Genomic DNA, 15,561 nt, shown 5'->3' with positions numbered 1-15,561 from the left:
TTGGCTAGCAAGGACCCGACTGTCTCCCTCACCCCTTGACAGCTGTCCTCTACCCCTGCCCATGAATACCCTGCTGCTGCCCCATCCCTTAGCAGCCATCTTCAGCCCCAGCCTCCCTTGGCCAAACAGCACCAGGGGCTGCTCCTTAGCAACCATCTTCCTGCTCCCTGGCAACAATGCATCCGCCCACAGCTGCCCTTTTAACCACTCAGCTTTGACTAGCCATAATCCCCACCCCTTCCTCCCAGCTAACCAATCCCGTTAGAGCTTGGGCGCGTTTCCAAAGCCCGCCTACATCGGCCAATCAGAAGGTGCTTTTCATGCCGCTTGGGGAGGAGATAGGGAATGGAGCTCGTCCGTTGTCGGGGGGCGGGGTTTATTTGTATCCGGCGCGAGCCGTCTGCCTGCAGGGGATTGGCTGAGAGCGGGAAGGCACTGACCAATGAGTGCCCTGGGCCGGGCCGAACCCAAAGAGGCGGGACAGAGGCCTGTTCAAACCGGCGGCGGCCGCCCGGGCTAGGCGCTGGGAGCGCGCCGGGATGGTGAACCTGGTGAGGGGCGCCCAGTGTGCCGGGGAGCGCCGCTCGGCCTCCTCCCACGGCCACCTCAGCCGGGCCGGAACTGGGTTACCCCCACCCGTTCCTGAGCCCCGGGGAGGAGGGGACAGGGTTACCCCTCCCCCTCCCGTCCTGTCTGAGCCCTGGGGGGGACACGGTTACCCCTCCCCCATCCTGCGTCCCGGTTATCCCGGGGGGGCAGGGTTACCTTTCCTCCCTCCCCCTCCTTCCTGAGCTATGGGGGGAGGGCAGGGTTCCCCTCCCCCCCCCCAAAAAACGTCCCTCTGTTCTGTGGTAGTTCTTCTGAACATTTAGTTACTTCCTGTCAGGTTTCAGAGTAGCAGCCGTGTAGTCTGTATTCGCAAAAAGAAAAGGAGGACTTGTGGCACCTTAGAGACTAACAAATTTATTAGAGCATAAACTTTCGTGAGCTACAGCTCACTAATGCATCCAATGAAGTGAGCTGTAGCTCACGAAAGCTTATGCTCTAATAAATTTGTTAGTCTCTAAGGTGCCACAAGTCCTCCTTTTCTAGTTACTTCCTGAATCTGTAGGTCAGGGATTTGGGAACCCAGGAAACGTGACACTGGCCCCTGCCCCTACCCTGGCGAAATACTCTGGCTGCTAACAAGCTGTAAGGCATCTGCTTTCTGGACTGTATTTCTGCCCTGCTGTCTGCTATCCCTCCCCCCCCCCCCACTACTGTACGTGAATGTATCCGTATGATGTCTACTTTCTGTGATTGTAATAGCGCTGGTGAAGCGTGTTGCAAAACACTTACCTCCTTGTCTCTTGCTACAGTTCTGAGATTTTCATGGGGTTGCCACAACCCTGACCCTGTGCCAGGCTGGTGCTGCTTTCACTTAGCCTTCAGTTGTGAAGTTTCCATGTCCACTCTAAGCTTAACACGGGCACTGAAATGTCTTATTAGCTATGTAGCCTAAGGCCCACCACACTGTTGCCTGTCTCCATTTAAGGACACTTCTTGTTTCTGACATGGGTGAGCTGGCAATTGCCTGGCAGCGTAACTGAATGGCTCAGACAAGTAATGAGTATGTAGCCTTTGACAGCTAGGGTAACCATTTGAATTCTTCCCTGGTTGGTAGTGGCTGGGAATTGTTACTATCTAATGACAGTTTGTGGTCTATCATTTGAAATGGGTACAGTGGTGTCAGTTCAGTTCATGTCACAAACCATCATCATCCCAATTAGCAATAACTGTTCTCTCAATGTTGAGTAGGCCTGGGAACTAAATTCCCCTCTCATCCCTAAAGGTAATCTCTCTAGGGATAAGATTGAGACAAAGGCATGAAAAGGTAAGAAAGGATGCACAGCAGGTGTCGGTGTTGTACTTGTTCTGTGCCTAGAGGATTTCAGTCTTCAGGGCTTTCATGTCACAGATTTTCAGAAGCATTACTTTCATGCATGCTACTCAAACAAAAAAAGGCATCACTCTGCTATTGGAGGTGCCCAGATCTGTGTAGACTGAATTTATGTATCTTCCATCCAGGTGACTTGTTTCTCAAATATGTTTGAGAACCCTGTAGAAATGAATTATTACACTTGTTCTAAGGCACAATTACACATCGCTGTGTGCTTGGGGTAAACGCCAATCATTTAAAGACATGGGGAATTCTTCAGAGCAGCCCCTGGCTGCGTTCCTGGATAAATACTAATACTTGCTATATGATTGATGTTTTGCCACTTGCTCCCATCCTCAACATACATGTATGATTGCACTAAAGATATTGTTTGAATGCTATGTTTTATTTGACTGATTTTACTTTTCTGGTTACTTCAAGATTGCTCATGGAAATTTTTGTTTGACAATAGTATAGAAGTGTGACTTTTTTCCAATCATACAAAATACCCCACTTTTTCCTGGGAGGGAGGACAAAAACCTACAGAGGTTTTAGAAATGAAATTCATTCTATGATTCATTTAGGCCATGTCTACACTAGCATATAGGTCAGCAAAACTTTTGTTGCTCAGGGGTGTGCATAAACGCTTGTGTGTACAGTGCTATGTCGACGGGAGACGTTCTCAAGCGCTCTTATAGCAATACAGCTGTGCCACTGTAAGCTTGTAAGTGTAGACATGGCCTTAGTAAACTTATTCATTCCTCAACTATTTTTTCTTTTAAAAAAAGCATACACCTTGTCTTTAATGGAGATCTTGCACTTGTCTAAGTAAAGGGCAAGAAGTGTCTCCAGTCTAATTAGTTAGGGCTATCGCTCTTGTACCTGCCTCCTGAAGCTGATGATGTAACCAATGTACCACCTATTTCATCACCTACTATGTTTTACAAGGGTTTGACCAAACCAGTCTGAATGTGCTCAATAGATATTTGGTTGATGCAGATTTGACCAGACAGAAGTGCAAGTCACAACATTCTGAATTCAGCTGTCCTGTCTTCCCTTATTTTACTTGCTCATTTTTGATGCAAGCTCCTTCACAAACAGATCTGGGTCTTCAGTTTTAAGTTTTAGAATAGCAGGAAGGATATTGGGTTTGCATGGTAGCAACCATGTTTTAGTCTTTTTGACGGTAGCAGAGGAATCTAAACTTGTGATATCCATGTTTGGGTCTGTCACATTGGTTAAGTATTGGAAAGGTTCTAAAGCATTTCTGAATTGTTTTTTGAGTTTGATTTTGTGACTGCAGTTCTTTTAATTCAAGACAGATTTAGATAGCCTATAATCTGTGAAATCCCTTCAAACCCTATTTTAACTGCTTTTGTAAGCTTAGTGTCTTTATCTGTTCCCTTGTTATGTAAAACATGCTATATTTTGATGAAAGTTCTCCTTGCGCTTAATGCAAATTTCAGCATATTTATGCATCTAACTGCCATAACTTTCCTGTGTTCCACTAAGTGTAGTTGGGAAGTGGGAGTGATCTGCTTTCCTTTTTTAACCAACAAACCCAAGAAGCTGCTAGCGGTTGCAGGAAAACTTCTAAACTTCCACGGTGTGCTTTAGGACTGTCACTACTTTCTCAACAAGGTTTAACTAGTGTGCTGAACACTTATATGTCCGATGTTTAAGGATGAGAGAACTCAAGTGTGTTCATCTATTTTCAGTTTATCGAAACAAGACAACTTTTTCTTTTTTTTTTTTTTCCTTTTGGGGTGACATTTGCAGCTACTTGCACAGTTTTCTTTTCAGACATAGACTCCTTAGCTTTAAGTAGAGATGCCTTTTTTTTCCCCCCTGCATAAATGCTTGTAGCTGTTACTAGGTCATTGCTAGTGTTCAGTCTTGTACAGTAGAACCTCAGAGTTACAAACACTTGGGAATGGAGGTTGCTCATAACTCTGAAGAAAGCGTCATGGTTGTTCTTTTAAAAGTTTACAACTGAACACTGACTTAATACAGCTTTGAAACTTTACTATACACAAGAAAAATGCTGCTTTTTACCATCTTAATTTTAAATGAAACAAGCACAAAAACAGTTTCCTTACTTTGTGAAATCTTTTTTTAAACTTTCCTTTTCCCTTTTTTAGTAGTTTACATTTAACACAGTTCTGTATTGTTTGCTTTTTTTCTTTTCCTTTTTTACCTTCTGCTTCCTGTTTGTGTACTTTCAGCTCCAAATGAGGTGTGTGGCTGACCAGTCAGGTCGGAACTCTGGTGTTCGGAACTCTGAGGTTCTGCTATACTAATGTTACTGCTGATTCTAGCAGCATGTATTAGTGGACTTGTAAGTTAAAAATGTGTGTGGAGATGTATCCAGGGTGAAGTGCTTCATTCTCTTTATGTTTCTCATTTTGTGCTACACTGAGGGGGATGAGGTTAGTGTTAAAGAACACTTTAGGCTCAAGTCTTTATCATCCAGAGATTAGCAATTATGACACTAACAAGTGAAAGGCAAAGATGAACAGAAACAACTGAAGTCTCTGTTAGCAATCATTGTAACTGGAGTGATGATGACAATAGCATTGAAAATGTCTTGTTTGCAGGATCATCAAACTAATCAATGTTTTTGTTGTTCAATAGACAGTTTCATTTGATGGATCATCTGATTTTAAACAATCCAAGAAACTACTTTCTGCACTTTGAGCTGAGCACATATCCTGTCTTATGTACCTGTTACTTTAGATGACTTTTTTCATTACTTTAGTCCATTCAGTGGCTTGTTTCCTACCTCTTCCTTCAAAATTAGGCATGCTAAGTCAGATAACATCTAACAAATTTCTTGTTTGCAGCTCTTCCATTCACTAGCTAGAATGCAGAACAACCATCTAATGAGATCAATATGGTGAAGATCATAAAATAAAATGAACTAGCCAGTTTTATTCAGAGCTGTGTATCTGGTGCCATGCCAACCTTTGAGCTAAGATAGTTATAGGCCTCCTCACGTTCACTGCTCCACCCACTCCGCTCTTGTCAACATTTAATAAGTTGATCCACTTATTAGGAATGCATTTCTCTGAATCACCATTGATTCCTCTCTCGGCTTCATAAACAGTTCTAAAACTTTCAAAATAGGAATAACAAGAACCTTGATGTACTCATAACCTTGAGAAAAAAAGTTTTCATTCACACATTAAAATTAGATCCTGTTTCTAATACCCATATCTTGTATTCAACTATTATGTTCATGTGAATTCTTCAGAGTTACAGATGTTTAAAAAAGAGAACCTGATGTAATTTTTTTTGCTATTTGAAACCTGGGTTTTTCACAATCCTGATGAACTATTTACGTAGCAGAGAGCTACAGACAAGGATTCAAAATCTTATATAAGACTGAACTTGTAGATAGTGGCTAATGTTCAGTAATGTTGCGGTCTATCATCTTAAACTAAGCCTTTGAGTTACATCAAAGTGATCTTAGAAGTAATGCATCCTACATTAACAATGGTAATCTTTTACTAAAGAAAAAAACCTCATCTGCTGTAATGTGCTTGCAACACAGCAAATGTTGACGAACAATTCCTTACAGCAATTACTCTTCTATTGAAGCCTGGTGCGATGCAAGCAAATGAGTTTGACTCATCTGATGAAGAACCTGTTCAAGATGATCAGACACCATTTCAGATATCATGGTAAGACAAATATACTTTTGAGCAAAAAATCCTTTGTAATCAAATACCCTCGTAGATGTTTCACTCAGCAATTTCTGGCCTTGCAGAAATATCCCAAGTAACATATATAGGGTTTGTAGAAAACTTGTATGCTGCTTGCAACTAAATATCTGCAGTAAATCCGGGCCTAAATGTTCATAAAACCACACAGCTGGACAATAGATAGTACCTTTCCTAAAGAAACTGCAGCAGGCCACTCATTGTGTTCGGTGATATTTCAGAGAAGTCATAGAAATAGTAATGAAATCAAACACTGGACATATACGAGCAAGTTTGGTTGTCATGTAACTACCATGGCTCTCTGCAACCTGAAGATGCACATTGGTCCAGACTCTGTTTAAAACATAACTTGTGAGTGACTGAAATCCATTTACTTTACTTCCCAAGTAACTTAATTCTTAATTTCTGACTTTAAAATGAAGATGTTGTAGGTTAAGATGATTTGATCCATGGCTCTTACAGTGGAGGCAACGTGGAATTTAATCAAGTAGTAAAATGGTTCAGAATGAAGTATTGATACTTTTAATATACACCTCAGAAGTGTTAAAACCTCTTCACTGTGTGTGTATACTTGATACCTCTTCTCACTTAAGCATATGATACGTGATCAGAAATAAAATGTTGTAGTATGGACATGTGATTTTCTTTTAACAGTAAGCACTACAAAGTTTTCTGGCTGTAATTCTTGCTATTCAAACTGGAATACTGCTGAATAACTTTTCCACAACCCCACAGAAAAAGTGGCTGTATAGTATTGAAAACTTGAGTTGGAATTTAAGTTTATATTCTGCATTTTCTTTTGATAGGTTAGCCCTGTCGTCTCTCTATTGTTCTCAGTTTCTCGGAGTATGTTCTCTGCCAGGTAGGTAGCGCTGGTTTTAAAAGTTAGCTTTAAAACATGCTTTCTACCAAGGAGGAAATTATGCTGTCTCCAAAGATCTCTCCAAACCCATGCTTGCTTAGTGGAGTGATTTTACATGTCTTCTGAGCACATATTGGAAAGAGTGGAGGTATCAGATCTCTTGGTTTGATGCCTGAGGCTGTTTTGCCTAATCCAGAAGAAGTGATGAAAGGTAACTGCTGATCAACTAGTGTGCTTTCCAAATTGGAGTACCTTTTATGATAGTAAATGTCAATGTAAGGCCATGAAATGGGACAATTCTGGCAAAGCCAGATTTTTCCACTATAAGGAACGTCAAACTAAAAATCACATCTAAAAAATCCTACACTCTTACGTTATAAAAATGTAAGATATTAGTGAAGTATTTCATCTTTTTTAACCACTTGTTTTTTACTGCTTGTATTTCTCCCGGCTTGGAATCAATTATCATTGTCTCGTTCTCATGCACTAGCATTCTGTTGTAGTGTTTGGGTTGCAAATGCCAAAATGGGGATTGTTTATTTCCAAACGGAATTTCATTGACACTTTAAACAATGTGTTTATAGATAAGTGTGTTAAATATTTAGGCTTTGGAAATCGATTCAATACAAAACCTGTTTGAAATGTTGGTCTTTAAACTACCTGTGTCCCTTCTTAACTCATGTCTGTTCTTTAAACACTGCCTGCCTGCTCCTGCCTCATAAAATTCCACCTGTTGGAAGCCAGCAGATATAACTTCCTACTTGCAGGATCCCAACACTTCATCTTCAGAAGGGAACAAATGTCTCCCAGAGGTAGTAAGGGCAGTAAAGGTGGTAAGGGCAGTTTTAAAGTTTGCAGACCTAGAGGAAAGGAATAGTTTGATCAGTAATTGGAGCATGCAATCTAGCCACAAACATTTGTCTTATACGCTATAGCGCAATCCATGCAATTGCCCCTGGGTTTCAGGCATTGCTATGCCCATTTTCTATCCTGATAACTCTTATTGTTGCGTATATGCATCATGTTAAAAGCACTTTTGTAGCTCTTTTTTGTGGAATAAAGTGGGAGAAAATAAGGTGATGACGACATGCTGAGAACCCAAATAGGGAGGAGAGTTTAACATTTGTTATATGCCAGAACTTGTGGAGAGGGAAGGAATCTTCCTTCTAGTAACCCTACAACCATCTCGCGTCTTGCTGACCTCTTGCCAATCTCTTTAAATGTAGCCCAGTTAATCATGTCAGAAGCTCCCTCTTTTGGGAAGGCTTAAAAACTAAATTTTAGTTACAGGCTTAGAAAAGTTGCCCTGTTACTTTATTAAACAACATGGTTCTGTCTGCACTCCTCTACACAACTACTCTGTTTGCGAAAGTGAACTTTTTTTTTCAAATGTTTCTATTCCATACAACTCACTTCTTCATATTTTATTTTAGGTTGTAGGTTCAAGGATGTTAAAAGAAATCTTCAGAAAGATGTAGGTAAGTTTATATTAAAAATATATACACACATATGCTACATAGACACACCCATGAACACATGCTCTTTCGATTTATATATAATATATATGGACCACTATACTAATTTAGAACTTTTTTTCATATTGTAAGTAAGCACTTTCAAATGCACATGGTGAATTGAAAGTGCGTAAATTTACTATTTTAGTCACTAGAATCTTGCCTGCTCTCTTACAATCTTCAGTCTATCACATAATCTCTCTAACCAGCAAATCTGTGTTTCCAGATACCATGTGTATTTTCTCAGAAATGAAACAATCATCACTCATTATGCAAGCAGTTAAGATGTGCCATCTGCATTCATGTTCAGCATTTCCTTTTTACAAATACATGCAGTGTTTCCTCTTACTGGGTGAAAAGTTCCTGAGGGAGTATTGATTTGACAGTTGTGTTTATCCGGGCTTCTCTAATGCTCAGTGTGCTCGGGAGAATGTGAAGCTGTGGGCACTGTTTAATGTATTGAGACACTTTTGCAAGAGAAAAACATCACCGCTTACATGGGTTCACTACCAATTGAGAGTACTCACTGCTGCGTATGTACAACCCATAGGCAGAGGGGGTTGTCTTTAGTTTTTTTTTTTTTCTCTACCATAACAGGAAGCTCTGATAATCCCAATGTAGGATAGCAAGCTTCCCAAGAAGAGCTAGTTCAAAGCCTAAGCACAAACACTTCTAATCTTTGTTTCAATAACTTGCCAACTTCAGGATCCTACCAATGAGTATAAACAGTGTTCATGGTTAAACCTACAGTTCTTCTAGTGTTTGTGTCAGCTGGTCATTGCTGATTCTCACATTAATCCCTGAAATTGAGTTGATTAGCATTTTCGTCTAAGTAGATCTTAAACTTGATAGGCTTTTTTTATTTGCAAGTGTCTTGGTTTGTTGGCAGAAGAATTAAAGAGGTATGGGACACAGGATATATTTGTGCTCTGTACCAGAGGAGAACTCTCAAAATATCGGGTGCCAAACCTACTAGACTCCTACCAGCAGCACGGGATTATTGTGCATCATCATCCTATTCCTGATGGAGACACTCCTGACATCGCCAACTGCTGTACCATTCTGGAAGAACTAAGGGGCTGTCTGGAAAGCAACCGGAAAACATTAATACAGTAAGTTCCTATTTCCTTCCTATCTCCACAAGGCATCTATCAACTTCCCTCCAGATGAATGAACAATCAAAACTTTAATGTACAATAAACCAACAATGTCAAATGACAGTTGGCTGGCTTCCTTTAGGGTTAATTCAAACTGTGACATTCCCTCTCTTTCACCATGTCTTCTTCTGCCACACACTTACAACTACTTCCATTTCCTTGCCCCATTCAATGAGAAATAATGCTAGGCCTTGTAGGGATGGACACATGGAGCCTCCCCGCCTTTTCCCAGCTGGTCTAGTGGGGGGACCCATGGCATACCACCTGAGACAAACTGACTAAAATTCACAGCAGCTGCCAGGGTGACTGTGATAAATGAAGCTGGGGGTAGCTCCCTTTTATGAACACCCAACAAGCCAGTTAGCTGTAAAATCCCTCTTGGTAGCTGTTCTGTGCTTGCTTTACCTGTAAAGGGTTAAAAGCCCCCCAGGTAAAGAAAAGGAAGTGGGCACCTGACCAAAAGAGCCAATGGGAAGGTAGAACTTTTTAAAATTAGGGTGGGGGGAAACTTTCCCTTTGTCTGTTGCTCTCTCTGGCGTGCAGGGACATGGAGCAGCAATGCTGTAAGCAGCTTTAAGCCAGGTATGATCATAGATTATCACTTCATACCTCAAACCTACTTATCTGAAGCCTCAGAGAGTGAGTAAAATTAGGGAATGTCTAAAAAGACACGATTAGGGTTATTTCTTTTATTTCTTATTGGCTTGTGGACTCCTCTGTGCTAACCCCTGATGCTTTTGTTCGCTTGTAACCTGTAAGCGGAATCCCCAAGAAAGCTAGTTTGGATGCTAATTTTTGGAATTGCTCTTTTAAAAATCTAGCAAAAGCCTAAGTTCCTTTTTATTTTTAATAAAATTTACCTTTTTTTTAAGAACAGGATTGGATTTTTGGTGTCCTAAGAGGTTTGTGCATATGCTGTTTGATTAGCTGGTGGCAACAGCTAATTTCCTTTTTCTTTCTCCGCTCTTCCCGGGGGGGGGGAGGGAGAGGAGAGGGTTTGAGGGTACCCCAGAGGGAGGAATTCCCAAGTGCTCCTTCCTGGGTTCAAAGGGTTTGGTTGGGGTTTTTTTTTTTTGTTTTTGTTTTTTTGCATTTGGGTGGTGGGAGCATTTACCAAGCCAAGGTCCGAGAAAAGCTGTAACCTTGGGAGTATAATACAAGCCTGGAATGGCTAGTATTAATTTTGAAAATCCTTGTGGGCCCCCACCTTCTGCACTCAAAGTGACAGAATGGGGATTCAGCCTTGACAGTGACATACACCCTGAGCCTTTAGGAAACACTAATGGATACTAAAAAATAAGACTACGTTACTTCAGGCCATCCACTTTATATGAGGATATCATGGTGCATTCTACTAATCCACTAAGAAATGGACTTTGGGTGTGTAGGAGAAATTTTAACCTAGAGGTAGGATGAGGTTTTTCCATGGATGCAGTGTTTCTTCTTTCCCATTAGGCACCAGAGAAGCTGTGGGCATAAAATCCACCAAAACGATCTGATCTTGCTTTCTGTGAATCTAGAACACAACTCTTTGGCCGGGGCGGATTCCCACAGGTTTTACCAAAGTACTGAATTTTCACTCAACTCTAGTGTCCCACATCTGTACTGTGAGGCTTGTTTCCTTAGATTATAGGAGACGAGTGGAATTGTGGTCAAGGTATTTTTGAATGAATTCTTTTTCCACAGAGCTCACAAAAGAGGGAAGTAGCTTCCAGCCATCTTGATCTCTGTGTGATCTTGCAAAGATTACCAAGCACAATGAGGTCCCAGTGCTGATTTGGGACTTTGAGTGCTACTGCACTATTAAAACAGTCATTCTTTTCTTTCAGCTGTTACGGAGGACTTGGACGTTCATGTCTCAGTAAGCATTTTTTCCCCTCCTTCCCCCATGTCATTGCTTAATATTGTCATTGCTTAATACAATTTAACCACGTCCTCTTCTGGTAATAGAACTAAAATATAAATTAGTCTGGTGCCTAAAGGACCAAATGCATTATGAACGAGAGGTTTCTGAGTTGGAAATGGAACTTGGTGCCCTTGCACAGTGGAGGCCTTATGGAGACTCATGGAAAATGAGAGAAGTTTAATAGCATCCTATAATAAGATTGTTTATAGTTTGATAGGCCTCAGTTACTACAGTTGTCAGAAATATGGGTGAGAACACATCAGACATCCACTGTAGTAAATGAGGCAGAATCAAGCCAGTTTATTTAGTATTTTATGGTACTGATCAACTAAAACTGTTATCTAGTCAGACTTGTTAAAGAACAAAAAAAGCCAGTGAACAATGCACCATCGCTCTGTGATATCAAATATATAGAAGTGTGGAGAGACTTCTTGTCTGATTTGTAAAGGGAACAAACTAGATTTTGCTTCTATCTCCTTTTCCACATCTTTGCTGTGACTTGCCTCTATTCCTGCCAGGGCGGGGACTGCACTCTGCCCTCAGAGCTGGTAGAGCTCCCTGCATGACCCTCAAAATGAGGAGGAAGCAGGAGACACACACCTCTCATTTTGTTTTTTCTCAGCTTAATTCTCTCCCCAAAGCCTGAGGGGTGCCAAAAGGTGCAAACACCGCGGAAAGGGAGCAGAGCTGAGATAACAATCTTCCAAAATGCAAACGCAGCCCTCGAGATGTGATAGGACCAAACTGTTAGTTTTGAATTAAAGTTTGGATTTTCCCTCTAAAATGCTCTGCAGCTAGGAATGCTGTTGGGGATGCAGAGAAAACTTGAGCAAACTTCACTGCTGCTAATGACTGGCAGACCTGGTTCTGCCCCTGACTGCAACCAGGTTGAAGTATCTATTGTAACAGATCTGTGGACCTTCGTGTGATGAAGAAATTCCAGTTCTGAAGTGGTCATGAGACTCCGATGGTTGTCTAAGCACAAACGTCAATGAGCAGAAGTTTTATTACATACAGAGATGATTGTTAGAATGCATATTTATGTATCTGTTTTCCTTACAGTAGCTGCATGTCTTCTGCTTCAATTATCTGATGCAATGGAACCCCAAGAGGCAATAGAGAGCCTCCGAGACTTAAGAGGATCTGGGGCAATACAGACAATAAAGGTAAGGAAGCTCTGGGGGGAGGGAATAATAAAATGGAGAAGACTTCTGGTGGGTAGAAGACTGTGCCTCTGTACTAGGATCCCTTCATGAAGGGAATGGCTTTGTCTTTCTGAGAGTTAAAGAAGGCCTCTAGTAATTCATGCCCTTGCTGCCTTTGAATGTTGGCTCTGAGCTGCTTTTAGTCACATGCTATCACGCCAACACAACCTCAGTCTGTCCACACCAGAACTTCGCATCTTTCCTCCTTTATTGCCAATAGCCACTCTCTCTTCTCTTCCCCCCACCCCCATTTGCTCTGTTCTTACCTCTTTCCCCCGTTGCCCTCCACCACACTCCCACCTATAGCTTGAAGTAGGGGTTGTTGCTTCTTCCTTTATATTGCCAAAATCCCTCCTTTCCTTTAATTCTCACTGCACCTTGATCATCTGCCTTGATTCTTAAACTTTTCTCTTCCCCACCTCACACATTAGTTCCTATTCTAGCTGTCATTTTCCATTTATCATCCATCATCGTCCTCTGCCCAGATCCCAGTGCTAGTATTAAACCTACTCAGAATACATAAGTAATAAAACAATTGCAAGACAATAGTTCATAAAGCCAGAAAATGTACACCGGTCAAGATCTCACCATTTAACTTCGAGATCCAATGTTATTTTAAATGCCTTCTAAAGAAGGCAGAGTGCCAGAGAATGCTGCCTCTACTGCTAGTTGAAGTAGCCGAATAGGATTTGGGAAGAAGGCACACTTCTGCTAAGTCGGAGTGGAGAGCAGAGTAAGCACTGTTCACTGAAGCTAGGGAGAAGATGGGGAGTCCCACCCTGCTTTTATTAGATATTGGGGATCTGTGTTTAAATTCCCCTGATTGCCTATATATTTTTTTTTTTTTGAACACTTGTTATGCAGGTTACACCATTTGGAGTCTTTACTCAAGAGTGAATTGGCCTACCAGCGCTCTATGTAGATCATTGTGCTCTACATTCAGCTAGCTGGAAGCAGTGTTCTACTTCTTGGACTATATGCAGAGGGAGTGGAGCTACTTATTCACAAATGAAGCAGTTTCCTATTTAATATTTTAGAAACTCAGGCCAGCCACAACCAGAATTGTAATATCTCCAACCTCACTATAATAGGAACACAGGAGTTGCCAGATTGGATCAGACTTAAGGTCCATCTAGTCTAATATCCTAACAGTGGCCAGCACTAAATGCTTCAGAGTAAGGTGTAGGAATCTTGCAATAGCCAGATGTGGGGTAATCTGCCCCCTCCTGCCCTAGTTAGGTCTTGTCCTAACCTAATAGCGAGAGACTTGCCTAAACCACAAAGTATTTAATCTCTCTTTTAAAACTTGTCCGTCACATTCAGCACTTTTGCTAAATATGATTGTACATTTTTCAGCAATACAACTATCTCCATGACTTTCGAGAGAACCTGGCTGCACATCTGTCAACAAAAGATGCAATATTAAGATCAGTATCACGATAAACTAATATTGGCATTATGATCTATTTTGTGTGCATATGGTACTTTGGCTGAGTACAAGTTCTACGTAAAAAGACATCGCTCACCTACATGACCTTTTAATACCACTTTTAGTCACTCCTAGCAAAGTATTATCCTAACACCCAGTCTCTCTACTGTAAATAGATACAAGACTGATGCTAGAAAGAGTCTTGTGAGCTATAGTAAATCCTGCATTACAAACTTACAAGTTCATACTCTACAAGTATATCCACACATGAAGGAAGAAATGCTATGCTGGTGTCCCCGCCATTTCTAATGGACTTGTTTTAGTACAGTAACTTCAGCAGTTCACTGCTGATGCATTAATTCCCTTCATAAAGTATGTCCTTACCAGTATACAAGCTTCAACACGCTGAACTAGTATTTTGGTTTTAAATTTTGTTGTTTTCTATGTGTTGCTTTTTAGGTATTTATGCAATGGAGGGTATTACTGGGGATCTCAAATAAGAAATAAAACTAATGCATTATCTATTTGTACTTTTTTTTTCTTGTAAGTAGTCATTGGGAACAGTTGGGGATGGAAGGAGAGGGAAGCTTGAAATGGGAATAAAAAGATCTGGTAACTTGTTAACAGTAGCCAGCTGAGTTTTAAGAGCCAGGACTATTGAGAGCCAGAAAGGGCCTCCTTTTACTCTTCTGTTGTGAAGGATTTTGAAAGTGCTCCAGAGCTGTAGTCTACTTTTTTTTCCAGAAGCCTATGACTAATGTAATTTGATGGCATATGCTTGTGGGGGATGGTCTAGTTCTGTACTCAACAAGTAGGTCGCTATTGTAGTTGAAATCAGTGAAAAGTGATCAATAGACTTGGAGTAAAGAAATACAATTCAAACCTTTGCCATCATGCTGAGGGTTCCCAAGTGAACTTACTTGCTCTTTGTGTCACATCTTGTAATTCAAAATGGGAGTTCTTCTTAATGACATTCAAGGCTTCTCACCACCAGTGATCTTGTACTTGAATAAAATTAACTTATTCAAATCCAAAGTCACTCTGGTGCTTCTGCCATACACAGCACCATAGTGTTTCTAGCTAGGGTAAAACACTAATTATCTCCCTCCACTTGAGCCCTAGTGCTATTGCTGCCTTTTCCAGCAGTAGCAGTCTCTTGTTTTTGGTATTGTGGAGCTAAGGTAGGGATGGAGCTTTGTAGATGACAAGATCTCTCCACTACTCTCCCCTGTTGTAAACACCTCATGCTTTTACACCTAATTTGATACGAGTCTCATGGAAGAATCTTCCTCTCCTCCCAACTATGTAGTTCTCTGAAACTTAACCTAGCATGTTGTTTAAATAGTTAACTGTTGTATATTTTAAGAGCCTTAATGCTAGAACTGGATCATCTTAAGTTTGTAGAAGAGCACAGTTTTTGAAGGAATTGTTTCAGCCAAGCTCAGACAGGTTTCACTTAGTATGTTACAATAAACCAAACTCATTTTAGTTTAAGTGACAACTTTCCATTTTATCTGCTGACTCAATCATTGATCTTTTAAACAAGAAATGAGCTCATATCCAACTCCTAAATAATTGCAGTTTGTGGAGGAAAGCGACTAAAGGTTGGAATTTGTTAGGCTTATTAGGACTTTTAAAATTTTGAGTAACAGGGTCCTAAATGAACATATGCTTTGAATGTAGCAGACTACAGGCACTTGACACAGAGTTGTGCAAATATAGTTGTACAATTTCATTGAGACCTTAATTTTGAAAGGTGTAAATTTATTACTTTCTGAACTACACTACCCTTTTTTGGACAAAGGAAGATTACAGTAACCACCTTGCATCTGTTGTTCATTTCAATAT

At 40.8% G+C, this 15,561-nt stretch overlaps 1 protein-coding gene across 4 annotated transcripts; it reads left to right on the top strand.

Moving 5' to 3' along the window:
* Window positions 1–366: 366 nt before the first annotated feature.
* On the top strand, window positions 367–14,235 carry CDKN3 (cyclin dependent kinase inhibitor 3). 4 transcript variants are annotated; one of them, XM_043516364.1, is made up of 9 exons: window positions 367–551; window positions 1,832–1,873; window positions 5,519–5,601; window positions 6,447–6,502; window positions 7,936–7,980; window positions 8,909–9,128; window positions 11,003–11,034; window positions 12,142–12,245; window positions 13,641–14,235. In XM_043516364.1, the coding sequence occupies exons 1-9, from the start codon at window positions 540–542 to the stop codon at window positions 13,725–13,727; spliced, it is 681 nt and encodes a 226-aa protein (XP_043372299.1). In that variant the 5' UTR covers window positions 367–539; the 3' UTR covers window positions 13,728–14,235. The 4 variants fall into 4 exon arrangements, with proteins under 4 accessions (XP_043372299.1, XP_038261629.1, XP_038261631.1 ...); XM_038405701.2 differs by having other exon boundaries at window positions 375–551; window positions 8,906–9,128; XM_038405703.2 differs by lacking the exon at window positions 1,832–1,873 and having other exon boundaries at window positions 394–551; window positions 8,906–9,128.
* Window positions 14,236–15,561: the final 1,326 nt, after the last annotated feature.

The sequence above is a fragment of the Dermochelys coriacea genome, chromosome 6, assembly GCF_009764565.3.
Source record: "Dermochelys coriacea isolate rDerCor1 chromosome 6, rDerCor1.pri.v4, whole genome shotgun sequence".
Lineage (NCBI taxonomy): Eukaryota > Metazoa > Chordata > Testudines > Dermochelyidae > Dermochelys > Dermochelys coriacea.
Note: the sequence above shows the minus strand (reverse complement) of the source record. Positions and strands in the feature narration are given on the sequence as shown.

Bases quoted from the DNA above. Each gene is read 5' to 3' on its own strand.
- CDKN3 (XM_038405701.2), top strand. The intron at 1,874-5,518 runs GTAAGAAAGGAT...CTTCTATTGAAG, and splicing joins TGAGACAAAGGCATGAAAAG to CCTGGTGCGATGCAAGCAAA. The intron at 12,246-13,640 runs GTAAGGAAGCTC...TACATTTTTCAG, and splicing joins GGGCAATACAGACAATAAAG to CAATACAACTATCTCCATGA.